The 22,341-nt window shown below is 37.5% G+C and overlaps 1 protein-coding gene across 7 annotated transcripts in view; it reads right to left on the reverse strand.

Annotated features, from left to right (window-relative positions):
- The window catches only part of TMCC1 (transmembrane and coiled-coil domain family 1), a 284,028-nt gene that overhangs the window by 59,969 nt on the left and 201,718 nt on the right, over positions 1-22,341 (reverse strand). The window contains exon 1 of one of the 7 annotated variants that reach the window (XM_020981118.2): positions 18,305-18,457. The exons of 5 other annotated variants lie outside the window; for them this stretch is intronic. In XM_020981118.2, coding sequence (XP_020836777.1) covers positions 18,305-18,331 — 27 coding nt within the window. In that variant the 5' untranslated portion in view covers positions 18,332-18,457. Of the gene's footprint in view, positions 1-18,295; positions 18,458-22,341 lie in introns of those variants that run through there. One more of the 7 variants, XM_020981117.2, reaches the window with a different exon arrangement.

Below are 22,341 nucleotides of genomic sequence, written 5' to 3' on the forward strand. Positions count from 1 at the left end.
GATCCACTGCAAGTGAGCCTAGTGGCATGGAAGGGTTTTCTGGACTGTAACATTGCACTTTTTAAAATTTCAAGTGCCCTAAATTTTAACTCTTTCCATTTATTCTATCCTGCCTAACCAATAAAGGAGATAGGTATTGGTTACTTGGTATTACCAAAGAAAGAACTGGTTAAAATAATATGTTGTGACATTAGTAATAATAATAATACTAACATTTTAATAGGTTTATGAAGCCCTCCACAAAGATGTCACAAAAGGTAAAAGAATTCAGTGACAGAAGTGTTATAAATCTTATTCTCCATAAGAATTGCTAAAGGAAAAGGACTAATGATATCAAGAGTAAAGTGGTTGTGGGTGTTGTTTTAGAAAGGTATGAATTTTCCTCCTCCCCTTCCTTTCTGAATCTCCAGTGGATTTAGTAGTTACTTCAGTGACTAGCTAGAAGAAGCTAAATAAGAAAATTCACTCAAAACCAGTTGTGCAGACACAGTTTCAAATTATGCTAAATGTTCTATTTGGTACTAGCTCAAAGATTCAGAGGAAGAGTCAAGAGACAGAGATATCTACAAGAGATAGAGGAATCAGCATTTTAGTAGTAAAGTTGAAGTAGGCTACAAATGAGAAAAATAGGGTCTACTTTTTTTTTTTAGACTCCTCACAGCCCTAGGCTGGAGATGGCACTTAGACGACGCAACTTGTCGAAAAAAACATTTTGGGAACAAAGAATAACTACATGTATTTGGGAAAAAAAGATTTCATTAAGAACTAAACCCAAGAAATTTAATCTATTCTTACTTTTCCAGATTAGCTGAGGAAAAGAAAGTCTAATCAACAGGAAATAATCAGGACTTTTGGGTCCCATGTGGAGGATTAGACATTTTCTCTGATCCCCACAACCTCTTAAAAATCTCCAAAATACAAGTTATGTGCCAAAAACAAAGCAACTTTGAATGTCCCATGTTCTAGGACATCTAAAGTCTAAAAGAAATAAAAATTAAAAGAAATAAAATAAAAATAAAAAAATGAAAAACCCAAACCCCATGAACTAACATTTACTGACCCTGAGCTCAGTCAGCACTTGTCCCCCACCTCCTCTTCTACTGACAGTAAGGCTGCACTAGCAGACCTAAGGATACAACACAAGCTTACAACAAAGCCCACCCCCAAACTCAGTCCTCTGAGACACTGGCTGCAAGAGACAGAGAGGTGGCCACAGCCCTGGCAGCAGCCCCAATCCTACAGCAGCAATACTCTGAGCTGCTGATGCCAGGAGAGACAACTCTAACTCAGCACAGCTGGAGCCAGGCCAATAACCTTGTAGCCCTGCAACAGAGCCATGCCAGGGCAGAGAACCCTGTAGCACCAACGCTGCAAAGTTCCAAACTGCTAACATAAAGCCAAAAGAACTAAGGAATAAAGGGAACAGGACAGGACACTATGTGTGTGCAGGGGCTTTGCAGCACTCTTAAGCCTAAGGGAAAGAGCACAGCATCTAGCAAGGGCCAGTACTGAATACCCAAAAGTCATTTGGGGTAAAAATCCTAGGTTGGACAGCCACGGATTGTTCAGCATGGGAAGAAGACTGAGATGCTCTGAGATCCAGCCCCCACAGAAACCATAATCAGAGGGCAGGTAGTCAAAAAGAGAGTGATAAGGAAAATAAGGGGGGGGAAAGATAATGAAATTACAAAAGATTACAGGCAAAAGAAAACTCAAACATAAACAGATAAATCAACAGGGGGAAAAAAAAAACAAACAACAGAAGGAAATACGGCCTCCAGATCTAATAAATGAGGTCTGGCATCTATGAATAAATACTACAAAACAAACAAAATGGCCTGACATTTGATGAGACAGAGGACCCTATGGAATCTGAAGAGACCATGGAACTGTAACATGCAATTCCTGAGGGGTTCAAGAGAGAAATGAGAATTAAAAGAGCAGAATTTGTGGCCTACACAGAAAGAATAATGGGCAGAATAGAAAAATTTGAATCTGTGATGGCAAGCCTTGACAAAGAAATGAAAGAGAAGAATAGATTGGGAATACAAATACACAGAAGTGAAGGGGAATCTAAAAGAGAAGCAAAAAATTAGAACATTAAAAGAAAATATGCTTATTATGCAAGCAAAACATATGGATCTTTTAGAATGTGTAGAGACAGCTTAGGGATCATTGGTCTCCCAGAAGAATATGACAGGACAAAAAAGCTCTTAACTCCATAATGAAGGAAATAATAAAGAAGAATTACCTACCACTTCTGAACACAGAAGATTCAATTCCAATTGAAAGAATTAATAGAATTCTTTGGCTCCAGGAAAAAAATTCAAAGTTGTATACTCCAAGAAGCATAGTGGTTGAATTTAACAATGCAATTCAGAAACAACCAGTTCTGCAAGTGATCAGGAGGAAGACTTTCAAACACAAAGGAAAAGACATTTGAATAATACTAGACTATTCTGTATCTACTAAAAAATGTAAATGGGAATGAAATGTGTTCAAAGTTCAAGAGAGCTCAGGATACAGCTCAGGGTGACCTACCTTGCAAATATGAGCTTAATTCATACATGGAAAAAAAGATGCAATTTCTATAATAAAGAAGAGTTTGAAACATTTTTTTGAGAAAAAACCCCCAGAACTGAAGAGATTATTTGCGCTTGAAACACTCAAACAACAGAAATGCAAGAAAAATGAATAAATGCAGCAGGCAAGGACAGCGACTGAAACAGAGTGACACCAGAGAGACCAGTCAGAGACTTAATTCTAAATGTCCACAAGGAGACAGAAGGGAAGGCAGAAGCCTGGTAGAGGTAACAGTAAAGAGGCAGGACAGAAGGCATTATTGGACAAAACCAGGTGATGCCCTGCCTATGAGTGAATCAAGGTTTTGTTGTTTGTTTGTTTGTTTGTTTGTTTTTGCTTTGTGGGATTACATTACAACATGGGAGGAGAAGGTACATAAAAGGAGGAGAGGGAAATAGGGGTATAGGGAGGAGTGTGTGACTAAATCAAGGGGAAGGTGCCTTCTGTGGTCTCAGAGACAGAAGAGCCTACAGAGGAGTCAGTGAGAAGGAGGAAAGATGGATTGAAAAAGATGGGTGGGTGGAATGAAGGAGGCATTACTTTGGTGGTGGAAGGGGGTTTCCACAGATGAATGCTCCTATGGGTAAAGGGAAACACAGTTTTTGAGGGGAGATGGGGACCTGATACTAGGTATGAAATGGGGGATTTGGTCCCTGAAAAGTCTACCTATCCTACATTGGGGGATGGGAAGAGCTGGAAGTCCTGGGGGAAACTGGCATCTGGGGGAGCAGAAAATCATGGACACACGGAGGAAATTATCAGCTGAATATGGGAAAAAAAAGGTAACTAGGGAGGTATATATCAGTGGTGGGCAGCACAATTAGGAACATGACGGGGGAGGGGCCCCATGGGGCAGTGTCCTCTCTGACACCTGAAATAATTGGCATTGTTCTGGGAGTGTGGCACAATGGAAAAAGGGAATCAAGAGGCAAGCCCTATAGGCAGAGAACACCTAGAGGGAAGAGCCTAAAATGTATGCTTTGGAATTTTTGATTACATGAGGGATAGAGAGAAAAGAGAGAGACCAGATAAATTATAGGGGTCATGAATCAGTGAATGAGAGTATAGAGTAGACAGAGAAGATGGATAACAAAGAGAGTGAGAGAAATCCTTTTTGGAAAGGGGTGCAAAAATGAAATTAAAAATAAAACTAATGAATAGGACTAAATGAAGGGGAGAAAAAGAAGAGGGAATTTATTTGATTAGCTGAAGAAAAAATGGGGTAGGGGGAGCATTACATAAGCAGATAAAAGCAGGAGAGAAAAAAAGAACTAATAAACAAAACACCAAAGGGAAAGAGTAACAAATGGTGGAAGGAGATTAGGGATGAGGGAAAGAAAGCCAGTGGGAATAGGGCAACCTTATAAAATATTTAAAGTAAATGAAGGAACATAATACTGTGTTTACAGCAAAAGAAGGGAAAAATCATAACTTGGAAAAAAAACAATATTAGAGATAAATGGAAGAAAACATAAACCTCTCATAACTTTGAATGGATTAAGCAATCCAATAAAACAAAAAAAGAGTAACAGACTGGATAAAAAACAAAACTCTACCACCTGATGCTTACAAGAAACACATTTAAAAAACAAAGGCATACACAAAATAAAACTGAAGGGATGGAAAAATTTTTACTATGCACAAAGTTAATCCAAAAAAGCAGGCATTGCCATCATCCTAACTAACAAAGCAAAAACATTCAAAAGACAAAAAGGGATAAACAAAGAAACTATATTATAGCAAAAGGAACTGCAGACAATAAATCGATATCAGTAATAAACTCAGGTGCCCCAAATGCCTTAGCATTGAAATTCATGAAGGAAACACCTGAGTTTCAAGAAAATGTAGACCGCAGCCCGGTGCTGACAGGAGACTTCAATATTCCTCTATCAGTTCTGGATAAGTCTAATGGAAAGATAAAACAGAAAATACAGAACTGAATAAAGTGCTGGACAGAGTTAAAAGACATCACATCTTCCAAATGAGACAGCAAAAGAATATTTCGCTGTGCCATATGGAACTTTTACAAAAAATGACCATGTACCATGGTACAGAGGTACTGCAAACAAATGTAAGAAGGCAGAAACAGTTAACACATCCTTTACAGATCATAACTCAATAAAAATAGGAATTGGTCAGGGATTGCAAACAAAAGATACAGAGACACATATGGAGACTTAACAATGAAATATTAAATAATGAGTAGATCAAAGAACAAACCATAGAAATATTAGTTATATAAAAGAAAGTGATAATGATGAAACAACATACCAAAATATAAAAAGAGGATATATGAACTGAATATGCATTTTAAAGTTAGGAAATTACAAATAAATCTAAAATGTGCACAAAAGAGAAGATATTAAAAATTAGAGGGGAAAATAGATAAATTGGAAGCACTCCCTCCCCCATGGAAATGGTAAATAAAACTAAAAGGTAATTCTTTGAAAAGACTAATAAAATTGATAAATAAAATTGATAAACTCACCACTAATCTGATTAAACAAGAAACAGGCAAAAACAACCTAGAATGCTTGGAATCATCTCCACCAAGAAAAGCCTTTCAACCTCAAAACAGCAGATTGCTGAATCTGTCTTTGATATAACTGTGAGTGTTTAGAAAAGGAGAAGATAGGGCTGTAAAATTTTGCTGAAAACTAGCTAACTCAGCTTCCTTGTGATGCTGACACTTAAATAATAGAAATAAAAGTAAGAAGCTTACAATTCTTTAGTGGCAACTTTTCCAAATGTGAAAAATGATATGCCTACTTTAGATGGGAGTAATAAATCATATCATAGCACCAAAGAACCATTTCTAGAGTGATGGACATATTGTCTCACAGCTTACGTAATAACCATCAAATGCACATTTACAATGAGTGAACAAAACTTATTTCACTGCTTCTATTGAATGGGCAGATGATCAAGAAGTACTTAACTAAAGGTAGCACTGTACCAGATGCAGTACAAAGAGGATTATGGAGACCTAGATCTTATGACCTAACAGTTTATTTTATAAACTGAAATAAAGCCACCTAATGCTACAACTTTGGTTTCATGACAAATAGCATAAGAAGACAAATTAAACTTTAGGTTTTTTATTTATATTATACTTTCTGTATAAAGAAATTCCAAATAATGGTTTGAGGCACTAAATACAGAGTTTTTAAAAGTGGGGCCCTTTAAAGGTCTGTGGATAGATTTCTTTACATTTCCAGCACTTAGATGCTTAATAAATGCTTATTGACTATGTTCTGGGCACTGTGCTATACATTGAGGATAAAAGTATAAAAGTGAAACAGTCTTTACTTCAAAAAGCTTATATTCTATCAGGGAGACATGTGAGAGACAGTGTGTCACAGTGGGTAGAGTGCTTAACTTTAAAAAGTAGAGTTTTAGGTTCAAATACTACCTCAGATACTATGTGACACTGGTCAAGTTATTTATTCTTACTGAGCCTCAGTTTCTTCATCTGTACAATGAGGAGGCTAGTCTATGATGACCTTTAAGGTCTCTTTCAGCTCTAAATCTATGAGCCTCTACACATAATTAAGTACATAAAATATATAAAATAAATACAAGATGATTTTCAGAGATAATATTAGCAGTTGGGATTCAAAGTTCTTCTGACTCTTCACTACATCTTCACTGAAATAAGAAAAAAAATCTGGACTCGGGTGCTGAAAAATAGACAAGATTGTGAAAGAATAAGCAATGATGACTGGTTATATATATGGGATAAAAGAAAGGGATGAATTAAAGATGACTAAAATTTTAAGGCTGGGAAAATGTTGATTCACTAATAGAAAAAGGAAAACTGATAGGGAAAATAGTACAATTTTGATTATACTGAGTTTGAAGTGACAGAGAGAAAGACGTGTCCTAGCAGGCAGCTGGAAATGCATAACATTTTATCTAAAGTTAAATGTCTCCAAGTGCTATATGTCACAACTGCAATTTGTGTTAGCATTTAATATAAGCTGCTATAAACGTGAAATTATACATTATGTGAAATTATATTTACAATAACTGGGAATAGTATATGTTAAGGAACAACTCAGCTAGAACTTTTGAATTCCAAACTAACATTAGTATCATATAAGCTCTAAAAGCTGAAAAATCGATTCACTTAAGTGAAAAAGAATAAAATTTAAGAGTCTTAGCTAGCAATCAGGTGACTCCTGTAATATTTCAATTATCAGTATACTATATCTCTGTAGAATCAGATCAGCATAAATACTATTTGAAAACTAATAAACACTTCAGAATTACCAAAGATGATGTACAGACATAAGATTTTAGGGACAGAAAAATCTATAGCAACATTGATCCTCAAGGGGGAAAAAAGCAGAAAAAAAAGATGTAATGACTTCTGTTGGGATTAACAAATCTATACCAATACAGTCAATTAGCATCACTGTAGCTTAGTTGTCCATGTTTTCTCAAAGAATAAAAAGGTGTGTGTGGTGGGGGAGAGGCTATAGTGAGAACAGAAAGTTGCAAAATGAACAAAGGAGAAATTGCATCAGGCAGTGTGATGAGCCAACAGCCAATACACATGTTTAAGCGCCTACTACGTGCCAGGTGCCAGGCATATAAATATGAACAAAGAAAGCCAGTCCCCAAACTCAAGGAAGTTATAATCTGATGGGAGAAGATAATGGAGGCATGGTGGAGAAGTCCCAAAGGAGCATAGCCAGGTGAGAAATGAGGAGTCTGAGATGAGCTTCCTGCTGAAGAGGAAGTTTTGGAATTCATGGCTCCACCTTCTAATGGCCTGAGAAGTGTGACGAGGTGTAGTCTCAAGGCTGATGGGATCTTGGAGAGTGATGAAAGAGCTTCCTACAGCATGGTGGAGATGTCAGAGAAGTCCCAAAGTTGGGATGAGAGGGGTAGATGAGTAGGAAAGAAAGGCAAGAGAGAGAAAGGGGAAGCTGACTAGGAAATGACACACACTACGTACTCTTAAGGATATCTGAAATGGTAATATGCTATGGATAATAACCTATTACTGGATACGGTGGGAGGGCAGATGAGGGAAGAGGATGTAATTCCACAATGGATGAGGTCCTGTTCTATCACCTAGTTATTGGAGAACCCTGCTTATGGATTTTGTCTAATAATAACTGACATTTATATAAGTTTTTTAGGGTTGCAAAACACTTTACATATAGTATCCCATTTGAACCTCAAAAGGACCTTGTGAGGCAGGTGCTACACGTGTTACCATTACCATTTCACAGATAAGAAAACAGGTTTAGGTTAAGTGACTTGCCCAAGGTCAGAATGACTTCAAGTCCAGTACTGTCCACTATGATCTCAAAAATATCTCTCTGGATTTTTTTATTTGGTCTTTTTAAAAATAATTTCATGAGAAGGTAGAAGTACAATGAGAAATCGAGGCCAGGACCTGGTAATCGAGAGGGAATTCAGTCCAAAGAATGAACAGTGTCACACTGACTTATAAGTGTATGTATGTATTCAAGTGTGTGTGTGTGTGTGTGTGTGTGTGTGTGTGTGTGTGTGTGTCTGTCTGTCTGTCTGTCTGTGTATATACACATGTGCAGATAGAGAGATAGATGGTTAATGCCATCCAACTGTGGTGGTAAGCAGCTTCTGACAGCAGAGCCAGGAAAGTGTCAATTCTGGGAATGGGAGTCAGAACTTCACAAAAGAAAATAACCAACAGCATCCAGAGAAGCTGAATTAACTACCACATTTGTAAAAGGATGCCAAGCTTTGCTGATGTCAAGGACTGGCAGTACAGCCCATTATCCAGCTCTTGCTCCAAGTCCAACCCTTTCTATTATGTCAATATCTAAAGTGATAGTAGGAGGAGGTTGAAAGCTACACCCCTCCACCCCCTTCCTATGCTCTCCCACCCCACCTCAGGCATAGAGGAGCACAGCTATTTCCCTAGGAAATTACGCTTTACTTCTAAAAGGCTGGAGTGTGATATTTCAACACATAAACTATGGCTCTTATTAGTTATTTTTCCTTTTGATAATCACGTCGCCTTAGGCCGTCTCCTTGTTGTTTTAATCATTACAAGCACCTTGGAGGTTAGAACTTACACTCCATGCCTCCTACAGCCCTAGCAGATGTCTTGTGCATAGTGGGTACTCAATAAATATTTGTTGACTTAACTCTGCAAACTCAGACTGCCTGTAACCATCAGATCAGATTGTAGAGCATTCTTCATCTTTCTTAGAATAAACTTGGGGAAAATATTTAAAAGCTGAATGAACTTTTCCTAGTTTCCACAAATCCATACCATAAAAGAGGTATGAATTTGTAATGGCTAACGAGATCTATGTAACTTTAGTACCCTTATCATGTTTTTTTATTTCCTTCACTTTTGTGTAGTATAAAAAGAACAGGTATTAACTTCTTTTGGGGGACAGGGGAGAAATCAAGAGACTTCATTAAGTATTTTGCTTAAGGTGCCAGTCGCTAACAACTTATATAATGAACTTAGATACTGTATCAAAGGGAAGGAAATCTCCGCCCACTGGCATTTACCTAGAATTGGAAGACCAAATTAAAAGGCATTTCTTTTGTTACATTATAACAAATTTGAAGCATTTGGACTATCCAGAAACAATGTAATGCTCTGCAACATGAAATGAAAATATCAGGAAGAAACAATTACTAATATTTTTTATAATGGAAATGGTTCTTCCCCAAAACCTTCAATATTAACATTTGCTTAATACCACATAATAGGTAGCATGATTAAACACATAATTTTCTTAGGATCAGCCATTTTAAAAGACCCTGAAAATGACAACACGACTAAGATTACTTGCTTCATGGAATCAGTGATACCAAAACTCCATGCGATATCTGGAATATGGACTGGATTATAAATCAGAAGACTAGAGCTCAAATTACAGCTCTGTCACTTACTATCAATCTGAGCTTGGCCAAATCATCACCTTCTTGGGCTTCAGCTTCATCTGGAAAATCAGGAAACTGAGCTAAATGGGCTTTAAGGCCCATTCTAGATAACATTCTATGACCTCTTCAGATACCATCCAGCTCTGAAATCAATGAGTCTATGGTTATTTCATCTCTTCCAGCTCTAAATCTTGTACTGAGTTTCTGGCCAGAGAGGTGATTTTAGGAAGAGTTCTTATTAGCATTCAATAAGGTCATTAAATGCAGGCGATTGCTTAACACTGAAATATAAAAGCCAGTGGCAAAGTCCAAGTTTCTATGGCCCTGCTGGAATCCACGTGAAATATGAGATCACTGAATGCAGTGACAGAACACCGGATAAGGCTATTTTCATTCTTAATAAAGGAAAAGATGGGTAGCCAAGCAGGCAAGAGATAGAGATGATGATGACGACGATGATGATGATGAGTGAATGTTTATACAGTGCTTTAAGGTTTGCAAAGTACTTTACAAATATTATCTCATTTTATCTTCCCAACAACTTTGTTAGGAAAGTGCTGTTATCATCTCTATTTTATAAGTGAGGAAACTGAGGCAGAGAGGGGTGAAGTGACTTGCCCAAGGTCATACAACTAGTGATGTCTGAGGTCAAATTTTAACGCCCATCTTCCTGATCTACATGCAATGTTCTAAATACTGTGCCACAGAACCTGGTGATCGAAATAATAAAATAAATCGTGTCACAGCAAAAACATGTTTTTGCATTTATTAGGTCTATAGATGTGTTTGGTTATAGGAATAGAATCTTAAAATGTTTGTAATCTCCTTACTGACTTTTATTTATTTATTAGGAACATGGCACTGTTCCAGCTTATTATAGGTATATTCATTACAGAACTATTTCAGTTTCCCAGGAAAGGGTCAGTTTCTACAGGTTCTACCAGTCTCTGTCCTCCTCCCAAAAAGAACCAAAAAGTTCAGGATGAAAAATGGAGTCATAGGTCTGAGCTGAAAGGGACCTTACTCATCATTTAGTTCAACAGTCCTCATTGTACAGATGAGAAAAATGAGCCTTGGATAAGGGAAGGTCACACAGATTTAGCTGTAGAACCAACATCTCACTCCAAAGGTAGCATTCATTCTGATAAAATGTGAATGTGGTTCAACTCAATGAATTTTCCAGATTAATGAGCAAATCTTGAACTTTTGTTGACAGGATGAATAAAAATAAATAAAGAGCACTGAAGTACTGAGACTAAGGCTTTGAATATAATACTGAAGCTCTTTATTATGTTAAAACTTATGCTAACTGAAAAATGATAATGTTAATAACATTAGCTAGAAACAATATTTGGTATGGTTAATGTTAAATCCTAGAAGAACAGAAAGAAATTTGTAGTATCATTACATAATTAATATATTCTTGACATCAGGCAAATTAGATTCAGAAGGTAAAAATTTTACATAAAAGAGAAGGAAAAAAAGACAAATACACTTTACAAACTCTATATTCTTAGCATTGTATATAAAAAGTTAACAAGGAAGCTTTTCTTATTCTTTTCTGACCTCTTTCTGACTTTAGTCCTTTAGGTAATATTGGGGAAAATATTGCCCTCATCCTCCCACTCCACAATAGTAACAGCCTAGCAAAATCACCTTTGTGCTTTTGATTTTTTTTTAATGAAAATTACTCTGTAAAACATGTTCTGATCCCAAGAACAGTGTTTCATTTGAAAAACCTTTTGACAGAATCAAAACTCTGCACCCAGATAACAGCTTGATCTATTTGATACCAAGTTATCTTTATAACACTTATCTTTAGAGTTGGAAAAGGACAGTACTAATCAAAGTTCATGTTAGTTGAGATAATACTTTTTTTTAAAGGAAAAATAAAACAGAAGTACAAAACCCTTACTGTTTGTCCCAACAAACAGATTTTTCCAGCATCGACCGATGATATCTTTTCAGTTTTCTCTTTTTTTTTGGGGGGGGTGGTGGTGGAGGGGTGGGCAATAAAACTGAAAAGATATTGTTAATCGTATTTATTCTTTTTAACTATCAATAATTCCACTTCCTCTGTGGCCATTATTAATATTTTCTCCATTATTTTAAGTCTAGAAAGCAACAAAACAACAAATCAAGACGTGATTATAGTATTTGCCAGTTTCTAAATTATAAAAGCTTGCATTGACAATTTAACAACCGGTTCTCATGAGCCCATACGAGCTGGCTCCAGCATACCCCTGGTTATCTGCAAATGTGATGAATATGTCTTTTATACACTGATCCAATTCTTCTGACTAAAATGTTAAATAGCACAGGGCCAAGAAAACCTCCTGCCATGATGACATTGAAACATAAACTACTACTCTTTGAGGCTGGCCACCTGACTGTTCTGAATCCACTGACTTTTTTATTGTCTAAACATATCTCTACATCTTCTACAAAAGAAGAATTGGAAATGTTTTATCAAAAGCTTTGTTAAAACCTAGGTAAGCTAAATCCACAGTCATTTCCTTTGTCTTCTTATTCTAGTCATCCTGTAATAAAAGGATATGAAATTAGTCTGGCTTGATCTGTTCTTGATGAAGTTATGTTGGCTCTTTGAAATCACTGCTTCCCTTTCTAGATATTAATTAACCATCTCTTTAATGACCCAGTCTACAATTTTCCTAGGAATCAAAGTAAAAATTAATGGCCTAAGGTTTGCAGACACTATTCTCTTCCTTGTTTTGAAAACTGTAATATTTGTCCTCCTCCTATCTTCCATTCCTATTTCCCACGGTTTTTCAAATATCACTGAGTGGAATAACAATCACATCTGCCAGTTCTTCAAGATCTAAGGTTATAGTACATCTGGGTCAGGCTGTTAGGTGGTCTCCCACTATCTCCTTGTTCATCCTGGGTATCAATTACTTGTTAGTCATTTTTGTCCTTTGCAGAGAAAACAGACACAGAGTAAGAATTGGACTGCTCTACTTTTTTCTGTTAGTCATTATTGTCCTATCCATTCCAAACGAAGGTCCCATCTCTTCCCAATCCTCTATTTCCTCCCCATATAATTTTACCAGTTTGCATTTATTTTGTCTACATTTATTCTGTACTTAGTTTCCCTGTTAGATTGTAAGAAGGGATTGATTCACTCTTTGAATTTGTAAGCCCAGCACCTAGCCCAAGTGCTTCATATCTGTGTGGGTGATTGATATAGCTTAAACAACCCCATCTGCCTCTTTTTTTTTTTTACTTAGCTTTTCTTACCAGCCTCTACCCATTCCAAGCTTTAGCATTCCTAACATTACTTTTATAGGACTGTGATAAACTTTTATATTCTTCTATTACCTGACCTTGTTTCTTCTACCTTCTGTACATTTTTTAAAAATTTAAGTAGGTTGGTGAGCTCCCTATACATCTACATTGGTTTCTTAAGATAAACCCTAGGTTTTATTTCATTCTTCATTGAAACTGTTTCCCTTCGTGTCTTCAGAATTTCACTTGAGCATTTCTCTTTCCTTCTACTGACCTACCCTGAAGCCTCATATTCCCTGGGATCTTATCTATCTTTCTTCCAAACACTTTGAAACCTGCTTTCTCACAAATCAGGAAGCATGTTAGAGATTTTCTCTCCTCTTTTACAAGAGGCATCACAGCATAGTGGATAGAGAGCCAACCTTGGAGCCAGGACGACTTGGCTTGCTTAAGTCCCACCTCTGACACCTGCTGGCTGTGTGATCTCTGGGAAAGTCATATAACTGCTTCATGTTCTAGGCAGCAACTAAGCCAGTAAGTTTCAGAGAAGGTGCCCACTTGTATTGGGCAGGAGTGTCCTTGATAAGGAGTTCCCTTATATTAATGAAATCACAGGTTCAGTCCTTCTCTTTCTGACTTCCTTTATAAACTCAAGAATAGAGTGATAAGGTAAACCCAAAGATTTCATCATTTCCATGAAGACAAAGACTGTTCCATTTTTCTTTATTTTCCCAGAACCTAGCACAATATCCAGCACATAGATGGCACTTAAAAAATGTTTATTGATTGACTGCAAAGGAATAAAACAGCCTATGTGAAACATATTCTAATTTCCTTTGGAGAAAGGACTAAGTTAAAATATTATTATTATTATTTCAAAATCCTGGTTAGCCACAATGAATTCATCTCCCTCTCTACTGATATACACACATAAATACCTACACACATATATATATATGCACATACATATCATACACACACAATGAAAACTAGGAAAATTAAGTAAATCTACATACAAGCAAATAATTTATTGTGAGGAAAACAAATTTAAATACAATCGCAGGTTTAGATTTTAAGTCCAAACTCAGATTAAGAGTAAGATTAGCTAAATATCAACATGTGTGTACCATACACAAATATAGCTAATCTTGGATTAGACAGAGGCTCTAGCAAAGTTAAATTTAAATTCTTTGAAGACTGGTCAGCTGATAAGGCAACTAGCATTTATTAAGTTTCTATTATGTGTCAAATACTATGCTATTTGCACTTTAGGAAGAGCAATTAGACAGCCTGATGGAGGAAGGCTTTGTTTTTTCATACGTTGGCCTCACCTTTTTTATACTTAGGTAGTGGTATTTTCTATATGTCTATTCTTCTGAGACTTAACACTCCTAGACCTAATTTATTGGTTATTTCTGGTCAATCTTAAGATTATCTGGTTTTTAATCAGCTTCACAGTTTTTATATAATAGCTGCCTTCCTTTCTTAGTATTGGTCTCAGTGATTCAGGGATGTCCATTCACTTTTAAGAGGAATGCTGTTTGTGTCAATTTTAAGATTTCTTACTTGATAGAGGATTGGGATGTTTCTAATTTTGCTATAAATGCAATTTAATAAACATTTATCAACATTAAACTATACTCAACTAATCACATACAATTCAAGCTAAAGTAAACAAAAACAGGACAAATTGGGTTAAATAATGGTATCTGTCTTTTTTTTTAATTGTAGTTCCTTTCAAATCGTAGTCAGATTAGTTAAAGAGTATCTGAGGCCTGTGTAGTACAGAATATTATTCCTAAGTGCTTGAACATTACACCTAAGTTTTGTTGTCATTCAATCATTTTTCAGTCATGAACGACTCTCTGTGACGCCGTTTGAGGTGTGGTTGGCAAAGATACTGGAGTGCTGTGCCATTTCTTTCCCCAGCTCATTTTACAGATGAGAAAACTGAGGCAAACCGGGTTGCGTAATTTGCCCAGGGTCACACAACCAGTAAGCGTCTGAGGCAGGATTTGAACTTGAGAAGATGGGAAATATTAAAGAAAATAACAATACAATAAAACATAAATAATATTAATACATGGCTTTCTAAGTCAATAGACAGCCTTCAGGAACTCATTTCTACTTCAGCTTCATACCAATGGTCTAGGTCACTGATAGGTTAAGTGACTGGCCCAGAGTCACACAGCTATCATGTGTCAGGCTTTCTCCTTCCTAACTCCAAGGCAACATTACATTTCAGAAAAGAAGTTATACAGTTAAGTTCCATTATAAAATTAATAAAAGAAAAAACCTAGAAAACATCTGGAAAGCAAAGATTTTCAAGAAATGAGGGATCTTTTTTAAATTAAGCAATATTTTACATAAGAAAATCCCAGCAGGACAAGACAAGAATCTGGGCAGTGCTTGGGAGGACTGTCTCCCAAGTAGAGGCCAAGGCCCCTCATCTCTGGAGTTCTGGCCTGATCCAAAGGGATGATTCATGGGGCTTTTCTCCAATAGAATGGAGAAGGCAGAACCTGAGCCAGAGTGATAGTTGTATGAGTTGAAAGAATCAGAGACATGTTGTACAGATTCAGTCAACAAAACCTGGCAACTGTCTGGATGCAGGGGGTGAGGAAGATGGAAGAGTTCAAGGGATGCGATCTCATTAATGTAGGTATTCCTGATCAAATGTAGTACTGTAGACAAAGCACTTTGCAAACCCTAAAGTGCTATATAAGAATTAACTATTATTATTAATAACAGTTCAGAGAGCAACCTATCCACACCTTCACATCCCATTTGACTCTTATTCCTATTCTCCCATAAATTTTTAACCAGGCATACACCCTAAGTGTGAGTGGTCTTCCTCTAGAGTTCTTAGCATTGAGCACATAACAATGCAACCCACAGGCCACTGGTGTTATCTCACCTACTTCTCAGGTCATTCTTCTCTTCAGCTAGACCTTTTACAATGCTCCTCATGTAGAAGTATTGTTGGTAATATGCTACAATCAACTTATGCTCCTAAATGTTTCTCTAGTGCCTTTTGAGTGGTCCACAAATTTTATTCTTTATTCTTTGGATATTATGATATCATGATTGGCCATTACAAAGCAGTACCATAAAAATAAGGGTGTTCAAAAGATGGTTTCTACCCTCCCCAAAATAGCAAAGAGCAGCTAGGTGGTGCAGTGGATAAAGCAATTACCCTGGAGTCAGGAGGACCTGAGATCAAATCTGGCCTCTTACTAGCTGTATGATCCTGGGAAAGTCACTTAACCCTGAATGCCTTGCCCCCCGCCCCCCTCAAAAATTTTTTTTAATTTAATTTTTAAATTAAATTAAAAGAGAAGCTTGGTAGTTGTTGATAACACAGCAGGATCCTAAATGCAATCCAGCCTACTCTGTTCTGCCTATTCAGTTTTGGGCCCAGTTCACTGTACATCTATTGCAAGGGTTCTTAACAACATGAGCGGAGTCCACAGCAAGAGATCCATGGTTATATCTCAGAGGGTCCATGAACTTGGATGAGAAAAAAATTACATCTTTATTTCAATTGGTTTTCTTTTATAATCCTACATATTTCGTGTCATGCATTTAAAAGCATTATTCCACAAGCTTCATCAGACTGTTCCAAACCATGACACCATAAAAGGTTAAGAATCCTTAATTTACAGCATTTGCCCCAAACAGAAGTTCAGTGCAGTGGGCTATTCATCCAAATCTGAATCACAGCCTGAACCATGAGAATCCCTTATCAACTGTTTTTCCTGTGTAGAATGTTGAGCTTTGAACTTTTGAGTAGTTGGTGACTCTTATTCAGGAGAAGGGCCTATGATATTCTGGGGATTTATGCAATCTGCATACATGCTATCCACAAAGAAGTATCTGGAGGACCTCAAAATCTAGAGGGGATCCTTCTTCCAGGCAGACTCTCCTCTGGACAATGTCTATAACAGTGGCTCTACTGATATTTTTCTAATTGAAATTACAATTAAAGAGTCTACAGAGAGGGAGATTAGGCAAAGAAATACGGGGATGGAGAGAAGGGACCAATTTAATCCAAATCCAACAACAATGGCAACAGTTATATTTTCTAGTAAGTCTTACACTGACTATTCTTCTGAGCTGCCATAGCAACTTAAAGAAAATCAGCCTAGCTAAAACCTATTTAAATATTCTTTGTGCCTATTTCCTTTTTTTCTTGGTCTAATAAAGGAGAAAGGAGCTAAAGTTAAGGTTTTATAATATTTGATTTTACTGCTGCTTTTTCTCCTAGGGATTTCCTATGAAAATCTTGGCTGTGATGCCCAAAAACATGTGGCCAGTACGCTGACCTTGTATAGCCCCAGAACAAACAAAGATGTGCAGAGTCTAAGAACAAACAAAGAGTAGGAGAGGGAGGGGCCTGGCAAAGAGCCCAGAGGTATGGAGAGAGAAAAGGGGAAACTGCCAACAAAGCTGACATTAAAAAGAATAAATTTTACATTAAATTTTGTGGGAAAAGATCCATATGACAATCCCAACTCAAACTGGTCAACAGCAGTAGCATTTTCACCACCAAGAATTAGGATGTTCAGTCTTCACTAAGCTTTAGGCCAACTAGTACCTGCCATCTAGAAAAATACACTGTAATCATTCAAGAAATCAATTTTTAAAGACTATGTGAAAATTAAAACAATGGTTACATTAGAAAAAAAACAATGGGGAGGTAAGATGATATCTGCTGCGTTGGCACAGACAGGGTTGGATTCATACCAACTTACACCAGGTAGGAGAGGTTCCATCCTGCTCCATAACTGCTGTATAAATTTGCCAGTTGTATTTCAGGTGCCCGTTCGGCTGATACTAACACCAAGCTCAGCACTGCTAGGTGAACGTTCTACTTTAGAAATCAGCCTATCCCCAGGTCCTTGTAAAAAGGCATTTCTTTAAATTTTCCAAGGAAAATGTTAATGAGAATTAAGGGTTCTTAACCTTTTATGGTGTCATGGTCCCTTGTCTCTTAGTTCCTCATTTTTAAAAATTAGTAACATTATTTCAAATAGCTCCAACTCAAATATCTATTTGTTATGCTTGGCAGCTATCTTTAACATGAACATAAATACTTCTCAAATAGTTGAAGGCAAACTTTTTCAGATCCAATACTTAACTGGAATGAGCAGCCTGATTACCTATGATTTTTAAGTAACTCTTCACCTACAGACTAAAATTTATCTTGTATCTAAACAGTCCATCATAGGGGAGAGGTGAAAAAAATCCAGAGGAATGGGGAAGTGTGATCTGATAGTGACCGTGCACTCTTGAGAAAATAAGGATGGGGAAATTGTCAGCCAGGAGTAAAAAACACATGCTTCTTCATTTCATAGTTACCACAGTCCCCCAAGAAAACAAAACAAAACGACAAAAAAAAAATTCAGAATAACAAATTCCAGTGCTCTGAACTGTTCACTAAAAAAAAAAATGCTGAGTTTCACCTACTCAGCTCATACCACATGTCTATTAAGCCAGCCCCCACCTGAAACGGCAGAATTATAGGACTGAGAAGAGATCAAAGAAGACAGATACACACACATACACAACATACGGTTTCCGAGGAAAGTGAGGGTTCCATGCTTGAGAGGAGGAATGTGCCGAATAACCTTCTGGCTTCTCTGGGATTTGAACATGCTGTACTATGATGGGAGGTCAGCAGAGACTGACTCCAACCCTGTGAGGCTGAATTCTACCCTGACAAAGCAGTACCAATGTAATATGAAGCAAGGGAACCCAGGGCACGCTGGCAGGAGCACAGGGTGGCTGTTCTAGAAAGTGACGGCAATTCCAAAACAAGAGACCTGTGTTGTCACATGCAACAATCTTAAGCCCAGTGAAGCAAGATCACTGATATTATTTTAAACTCAAACAGCTAGGAGAAGATTCAGGGAAAGTAGTGGCTCAAAGGCTTTTTCTTTCTTGTGTTAGGAGTAACCAATAAGACAAAGAATCAAGGAGCCAATTACTTAACCTGTTTTAAATCAATTAATTAAACAGAATCCTGATTTGGATTTGAGGTTAAGAATTACATTCTTTCTAACTATATCCGACAGTTTTAACACAAAAACAGGTATTCTTTGGCTTTTTGGTTTCTTTGATGTCATGCAAGTTTTACTTTGAGGCTAGAAATGAGTTGATTGTACTGAATAAATTTAATTTAACCAGGAAACAGCAATAGAAGAATGTGTATACAAAGCAATACAGTTCAAAAGTTGCCACTATGCCAAATAATGTAACATAATCAACAGGAAGTCAGTAAGAAAACCTCATTCAAAGAGTAGATATTAGCATAAAAGAAACAGTAATGCGATTATGAGCTCCTTGAGGTCAGAGATTGTCTTTTGCCTCTTTTTGTATCCCCAGGACTTAGCACAGTGCCTGGCACACAGCAGGCACTTAATAAATGATTACTCAATTGAATATGGGGCTAGAATCTACACCAAGAGCATTCATATAGAGCTTTTAAAGTTTATAAAGTGCTTTACAAATCTTGGCTCATTTGAGCTTCACAACATCCCTAAGAGGTAGGGGCTATAAGTACCCCCGTTTCACAGATGAAGAAACTGAGGCTGAGAGAACTTAACTGACTTGTCCAGGATCACATGGCAGGTAAGGTAATGAAGTAGGATTTGAACTCATGTGATCTAAGTCCAGCATTCTAGCCACTGGCCACCAAGCTCATCCATCATAACAAAAATAAACAAAACAAATTATGACAGCAAGCTGCGTCAACAAAGGACGGTGACCATGTGAGCCTGGGCAGAGACAGACTGAGCACTTTTTTTTAATATTAGGGCTTCCCATCTCACTCCGCCCAGAAGTGCAGGGATGACTTACAGTCCTGATCCCACTCCTGTTCAGCCCAGGAATTTTGACTGGTTCCATACCCACTCTGAGCTGGTTCATCCCTCCTGGCAACCCAATGGCCTCCCACTCCTGAGGGCTCACCACACTGATGCCAAACTTGGTGAAGACACCTGCCTGGCGCAGCCCACTGCAGCTCAGAACACCCAAGCTCAAGAAATTCATCAGCCTCAGCCCTACTGTTTTCTGGGATTACACTTATGCCACTATATATAGTGACAGCATAATTAATAGACTATATAGGAAATATGAGTTACTGCTCTAGGGGTTAAAAAATGAACATAACACTAGATGGAATAAATGAGACACTTTCTTGTACTCCCTCAAATGCCTTGTTCTTTCCATAACTCACACCAGTCAGTAAGACACCAGAAATAAGTATCCAAAAGACCCTAAATTTGACTTACAGGAAGAATGGACTATGGTTATTTAAGAGTAATTGTGAATAAACCACTAGCCTTTTGTCAAGTTTTTACTGAAGCATGCAAAGTTGGAAAGGACCTTAGAGGTCAACTGGGCTAACCTCTTCCTTGACAGAACAGGTAACTAGAGTCTAGAGAGTTAAGGAATTTGCCCCCGGTCATCTAGTTAGTGGCAGATTCACATTAGAATGCAGGCCTCATAAATCCCAATCTAGTGTCCTTTAACTCTCTTGAAGTGGCTCCCACAAGACATAATTTTCAGAAGTAAAAGCAAGGAATTTATAAAGGATCTGCATTCAAATCATCCTTCTGATATTTCCTGGCCCAGGTGATCTTGAATAAGGTAACAAACCTCTCTGATCACAATGTCCTCCTCTGTAAAATGGAAGGGTCAGTCTACAGGATCTTCATGGTCCCTCCAAACTTTGAATCCTACCTACAAGTTAAATATCAATAGATCTCAATCAACAAAAGAGCAGAGATGTAAGCACACAAAGAAAATATCCACTTAGGCAGGTCTTGGATCTTTTGGACCTAAAATAGACAACAAGATTACAAATGTGGAGCTGAACAGGACCTCAGAGGCAATTCAGTCCAATTCTCTCATTTTACAGATGAGGAAAATAGGGCCCAGAGATGTTAAGTGAACAATCATTAGCCCAAGTTTAAACAGAGTTCAGGATTCAAACCCAGATACTCTGACTCCAAGCTAGTTACATGGCTCCCTAAATGGCTCAGCTGGGCCTGGAGTCAAGAAGACCTGAGTTCAAATACAGCCTCAGACACTTACTAGCTGTGTGACCCTGCGCAAGTCACTTAATCTCTGTTTGCCTTAATCTACCAGAGATGGAAATGGCAGACCACTCCAGTATCTCTGCTAAGCAAACCTCATGGACATTACTGGCATGCTATGGTCCATGGGGTCACAAAGAGTCAGGTATGACTGAACGACTGAACTAACAAACCTCTGACTCCAAATCCAGTGTTCTTTCCTCTATAACACACACAGAAGCATAATAAGGAGCACTTGAAAATATTAATTTCTATAAATGCACATATTATAAACGCAAGAATTCTTCTGAATGTTGTGGTAAGTGGCATCTAATTACAATTAAAGTTCAAATCCTCCAGTAAACAGTAACACTAAAGAACACATAGTCTTCAAATATGGCCTATGGAACAAAAATACCTTGATACAGCACTGGTGAGAAAAACCTATAGGAATCCAATGCCTAATTACAGAGGCAAAACTAATGAGAACAGATAAGTGAATATTCCCTTTGGGGATCAAATTAATGGTGAAATAACTGCATTTTAATTAACTGAATATTGTTAGAAATGTGCACCTAAGTTGACGTTTTTTAGAACATAAACTCCTTGAGGGCAGAGATAATTTCATAGTTTACATTTGTATCACTATTGCCCAGCACAGTGCCAGGCACATAGTGGATGCCTAAAAATATATGTGAAAAAGAAAAAGGAATTATCCCTTTCGGGAATCTATGTATTGGACAGAACAATTTTCAATTCAGTATACTAAATATGCAACACTAACAAGTCAGATGGTAGAGGCTGAAAATACAAAGAGATACTTGATACAGCCCCCTAGAGTGGTATGCTTATGACATCTGTGATAACACAAACTAGAGAGAGAGAGATGAAACAGAAGCAGATGATAGAATCAGAAGCCTATCAAAATCACAACCATTCTGGAAAGATGGGTTGGATCCAATAAAACAATGTTTAATATGGGTAAATGCATAGTCCTACATTAGGTTTGGAAATAAACTACAGAAATGCTGCACAGGGGGGGACATTTGGCTAGATTCATGCGAGGCCTGACTGGGAGCTTTAGTAAATCAGCAACGCACTATGAGTCAACACTGACCCCTGGCAACTAGAAAAACCAGAACTATCTAAGAATATGTTAGTCAAGATTTAACCATCTAGGAGGAGGGTGACTAAGATGGTGAAAGGACTAAAAACCTAATACTAAAGGGCTGGTTCAGGAACTAGAAGCGTTTAGTCTAGAGAGAAGAAGAATTAAGGGGAACATGAAAACTGTCTTGTTGTGTTTGAAAGACTCACAGGGAAGAGGGACCAGATTTTTCTGACTGGCCCCAGTGTAAAGAACCAAAATTTATAGAGGCAGATTCTAGCTTGATGTAAGGAAAAGCTTCCAAAACAATCAGAGCTAACCTAAAATGGGCCACTTCAGCGGGCTGCCCATCTACATCTCTGTAAATCATTAGATCACTAGTTCTCAAACTTTTTTAGTTTCAGGACCACTTTATGCTCTTAA

Source organism: Phascolarctos cinereus, unplaced genomic scaffold (assembly GCF_003287225.1).
Source record: "Phascolarctos cinereus isolate Bilbo 61053 unplaced genomic scaffold, phaCin_HiC Scaffold_4;HRSCAF=312, whole genome shotgun sequence".
Classification (NCBI taxonomy): Eukaryota; Metazoa; Chordata; class Mammalia; order Diprotodontia; family Phascolarctidae; genus Phascolarctos; species Phascolarctos cinereus.